Consider the following 4,703-nt stretch of genomic DNA (forward strand, 5'->3'; position numbering starts at 1 on the left):
TATTTCTAGAAATACATTCTTAAAACACTATTTTTTCTATTTTAATTATAATTTTTACATTACACTTTGCTTTAATATATTTTTATATTATTTAAATAATAATTTTTATTTATTTTAAATATAAAATAATAAAATAATTCAGCTCATTACGAGGACAAGTCGCCTCATAATCAATTTGAGATTGCCAAATTAGTCGGCAGCATGCAATTGCTCATGAATTGTGAGGGTCGTTCAAGCAAGACGAACAAATTTATTCAAAGTAACAAGAGACGAGAAAATAGAAAAAGAAAGAAGAGATATAATTAAAAAAAAACATTTCAATAATGAAAAATAATCTTTAAAATTATAGAAAATTCTAGCACATGAGGTAAACAAAAAAAATTAGAAAATAGAGCATCTATTAAAGAACATTTTTAAATCGAGTTTATACCTTTTTGAACCTGTATTTTTTCTCATTATTTGTTTGGATCCTGTGTTTTGACAAATTACTTTTTGGACGCTATGTTTTATAAAATAGTTAAAATAGAACCCTAAACTCAATTTTGATGAAGAAAAAATTGAATATAACAACATAGTTTTTAAGTAGAATGATTTTATTTTTGTTCTGAATTGTTAGTTTAGTAAATTATTTGTGATTTTAGTTGAAAAAATATTGACTAAAATCAGGTTCAGGGTTCTATTTTAACCATTTTACAAAATATAGGGTCCAAAAAATAATTTGTCAAAACACAAGGTCCAAACAAATTATGAGAAAAGATACAAGGTCCAAAAAAGTATAAACCCTTTTAAATCTCTTTTCTTTCTCTAAATTTTGAAGAACTATCCATGTTTAGATCTTCTATTATGAGTAAAAACACTTACAAATCTCACACTATAAAATTATTTATCATCATCACATATGCCATTTAGTATTTTTCCTTATTTATAAGTATGCATAGTAAAGAAATCTACAAAGTACATCATTAACACTTGTAATTTCTCAAGATCTTTAGCATCGTCTTTAGATTATGATGATTCGTTTTTACACATGTACTCTTGTCTTTTTCAAACATGATTAGACAAAACGAGATCAATAACCACATTCCCATATTTAATAATCCCTTTCTCTAATCTCCCCAATATTTTCTTCAATAAAATCCCCTCAAACACAGAACCGTTGTGATTTATTTACTAAAAACACAATTTTTTATTTTGAGACAGAAAAATCAAACACATACCCACCCACCACTACTCCTTCTCCTTCTCTGTCCACGTGCGTTATCTCATGTCTGACAACGATAAACTGGGATCTCTTCCCATTGGTACGTGTCATCCACTCTCCCTGTCAGACTGTGGATTTTCTCAACTGGGCCCCGTGCATATTCTAGCACAGTTCCGAGCTGAGGAGGTGCAAAAAGATATATAGCGTTAGCAACTTTACATCATCATCTTCTTCTTCTCCTTCTCCACCTTTTCTTATATAACGTTCTTTTAGACCCTTTAATAACGTTACAAAAACCGCCGGCGCCGGAGAAAGTTCCGGCCAACTTACTGTCTCAGAATGGGTGCAGCTGAGCCTGTAATATACGTTTATAAAGTTTTGATTTTTATGGTTTTTTTTCTTTTGTGGGGTTGTGTTGCAAGTGTGAAAGTTTGAAACTTTGGTGTTGTTTCAGGTGGCGGAGAGAGAGGAAGAAGAAGAAGTGAGAGAGAGAAATGAGAGGAGAGAGGAAGAGGAGGAAGAAGCAGAGGAGGTGAGAGTGAAGGACTTGGAGAAAGGTGAGGTGGGTTTGGAAGAAAAAGTAGTTCGTGACAATATAAATAATGGAGAAGAGTTTCAGTTGTCAATGATGCAGAGGCTAAATCCAACTAACCCTTTAAGGGTTTTGGTTCAAAATAGTACCAGAGTTACTACTCCTTCTCCTTCTCAGTTTTCTCAGCATTCAACTCAGCCTCGTTTTACTCCAACCCCACAAGTAAGTTTTTTTGTTTTGATTCTCAGAAGCTGAGCTAGCTAAACAAACCTCTTCTGAGTGAATTTAAAAGTAAATTTTTTTATCTTTCCTTGCCCAAAAGTTATTTCTGGAAAAAAATTAATCTGAGCTGAAGTGTTTCAGAGGGTACCCAGAAAAAGAAAAAAAAATTATTTTCTGGGCATTTGGTGGACAATTTCTTTCCTCAATATGCTTTCTAAGGGGTTTATTTTTTATTTTGGAATTAGTTTGTATTAATTGCTGTTTTGAGTAGTACAAAATTTCTTCTGAATTTTATGGTTAAAGTTTAACAATTTGATGATTTTTTTTCTTTTTTTGGGTGCCAGCCATCTATAACAACACTTAACTCAAGATCATACACCAACAAAATATCTTTGTTTCTGTTCCTTGTGCATATGATTATTGCTATTGGGCTAGTTGGGTTTCTTATATTTAAGGGAGTTCAAGGGATTTTACAAGCATCAGATGTGAAAAGAAAAGAGATGAAAGTTCTTAAGTTTTACCTACCACAAGTTGAAGCAGCATCATTTTTAAGCATTACACTTGCATTTGCTTGGCAAAAGGCATTAAGAGAATGGCCTAAAATCATGGTTCCTTTCATATTGTGGAGCTCATTTGTGCTGTCAATATCTGCTGGAATTCTCCTAATTTGCTTCCAAAAACCTCCCACTGATGGAATTGGAGTCTGCTTCATTGCCTTTGCAATAGGCAATGGCTTATATGCTTGCTGGGTAACCCAGAGAATGGGATTTTGCAGCAGAGTTTTGATCAAAGCGCTCGAGCCTGTATCGAAATTCCCTGATATCAACCATCCCATTTATTTGATGCTTGGAGCTGGGTTTATTTGGATGTCTTTGTGGATTTTAGCAGTGATTGGAGCTCTTAATTTCTACTTTCCTCCATTGATTATAATTCTATTAGTACTAAGCTTGTGTTGGACTGCGGAAGTAATGAGGAATGTGGCTAATATAACAGTAAGTAGGGTGATTGCTCTGTACTATCTCAGAGGAATGCAATCAAATACTCAGTTTTGCTTCCAAAGAGCCTTGACCAAGAATCTTGGAAGTGCTTGTCTTGGATCTCTCTTTGTGCCTACAATCGAAGCACTGAGAGTAGTTGCCCGGGCGCTAAATTTGCTCGAGGGCGAAGATGAATTCATGTTCTCTTGTGCTCATTGCTGCCTAAATGTCATGCAATCCATCTTCAGATATGGCAATAGCTGGGCATATGTACAGGTACCCAATCTGGATAAATAAAAGTCATTGCTAATAAGAAAAGGGTTTTTACCTAAACAAGTTTTCTTCTTGTCAAAAAGGTTTCTTTTTAAAAAGTAGTATTAGGTGCAGCTTCCTTATCAGGAGTTTTTCTTATTTTTTTTACATATGGTCTCAAGAGTGAAATTCATGTCATTCTAAAATACGATGTCAAGTTTCTGGAATGTGTCACTAACCATATACTATTTGACTATTTTCCCATTCAAATCCACTATGTTGGTAGGTATATCTGGTCTCTCTCTTAAATTTTTTTAATGTCTTTCTGTCCTTATCATTCACTTTACACAACTGGCATTGCAATCTTTTTGTCTAATTTCCATTTTAGTGTTACCTAATCTTCACCAAAAGACATTAAACAAACTAATTTTTCCCTTGTGAACCATAACCTAACCATCAGATAGCTGCATATGGAAAAGGTTTTGTGAGGGCATCTCAAGACACATGGGGACTCTTCGAAAGGCAAGAGATCGTGCCTGTAGTTGACGCCGACATGACCAGCTCGATCTGCTTCCTCACCGGAGTATGCAGCGGCTCCATTTGTGTCATCGTGGCAGCTGCTTGGACAGCCAGAGTTCACCAAAGTTTCACAGCAACCATTTCACTTCTAGTCTTCTTCATTGGATACCTTATGGTTGGTAACCCCCACTTTGGACCAGTCTTTAACAAAGTTATCATTATTTTTCTCTCTTTTTTGCACTCAAATCACGTGCTCAACTTGCATAGTACATCATTACTGAGTCAGCATTATTCTTTTTTCTAATGCCATATTCAGACCAGAATTGCCATGGCAGTGCCTCATGCCTGTGTGGGCTGTTACTATGTTTGCTATGCTGAGAATCCAGACAACAGGATATTCGACAAAACAATCAAGGATCGTCTCCAAATGATTCAAACGGGCCGCGATGTGGTCGTGCCTACACCTCGAAATCCACGCCGGTATAATAATCCAACTTAAGAACACACAAGTAAGAGCCAAGTAATGAGCAAGAGAGTGAAAGATCTTGTTTTTTTTTTTGTCCTTGTGATTGTAAATACATTAGGTTGTTTAGATCATGTCTTGTTCCATATCTTGGCTAGTAGTCTCAATTGGGGTCCTGGGATTGACCAAGCTTGAAGCTTTGTTGGTGGTGACAATGGCAATTTTGAAGTGAAAAAAAAAGTAGAGCCAATATAAGAAGGGAATGGAAAGCCTAGTGTTATACCACTAGACAAAGCTATGAAAAAGAAAAACAAATAACAAAAAACAAAAGGGTATCTTAGCACTAATGACCCCATTAGTACATTATTGTAATTGCACATATTTTTAGCATATTCCATGCAGAAAAGTCCCTGAATAATTTAACTATTTATTAGTTTCTCTAGCTCAATAAATTAACACCTCACCAAATATTTTTGATGTACCTTTAATTATTCAATTCTATGTGATCTTGTAAGAATCTCCACCAGTTTTGTTTGA

At 34.9% G+C, this 4,703-nt stretch overlaps 1 protein-coding gene across 1 annotated transcript; it reads left to right on the plus strand.

Annotated features, from left to right (window-relative positions):
• The first annotated feature begins 1,066 nt into the window (after nucleotides 1-1,066).
• LOC133829773 (protein PNS1) lies at nucleotides 1,067-4,703 on the plus strand. Its single transcript, XM_062259568.1, has 5 exons — nucleotides 1,067-1,558; nucleotides 1,656-1,955; nucleotides 2,300-3,208; nucleotides 3,645-3,878; nucleotides 4,020-4,703. The coding sequence occupies exons 1-5, from the start codon at nucleotides 1,541-1,543 to the stop codon at nucleotides 4,200-4,202; spliced, it is 1,644 nt and encodes a 547-aa protein (XP_062115552.1). The 5' UTR covers nucleotides 1,067-1,540; the 3' UTR covers nucleotides 4,203-4,703.

Source organism: Humulus lupulus, chromosome 4 (genome assembly GCF_963169125.1).
Source record: "Humulus lupulus chromosome 4, drHumLupu1.1, whole genome shotgun sequence".
NCBI lineage: Eukaryota > Viridiplantae > Streptophyta > Magnoliopsida > Rosales > Cannabaceae > Humulus > Humulus lupulus.

Excerpts from the sequence above, each read along its gene's own strand:
- LOC133829773 (XM_062259568.1), top strand. Across the intron at positions 1,956-2,299 it reads GTTTTACTCCAACCCCACAA|CCATCTATAACAACACTTAA; the intron begins GTAAGTTTTTTT and ends TTTGGGTGCCAG. Across the intron at positions 3,209-3,644 it reads ATAGCTGGGCATATGTACAG|ATAGCTGCATATGGAAAAGG; the intron begins GTACCCAATCTG and ends CCTAACCATCAG.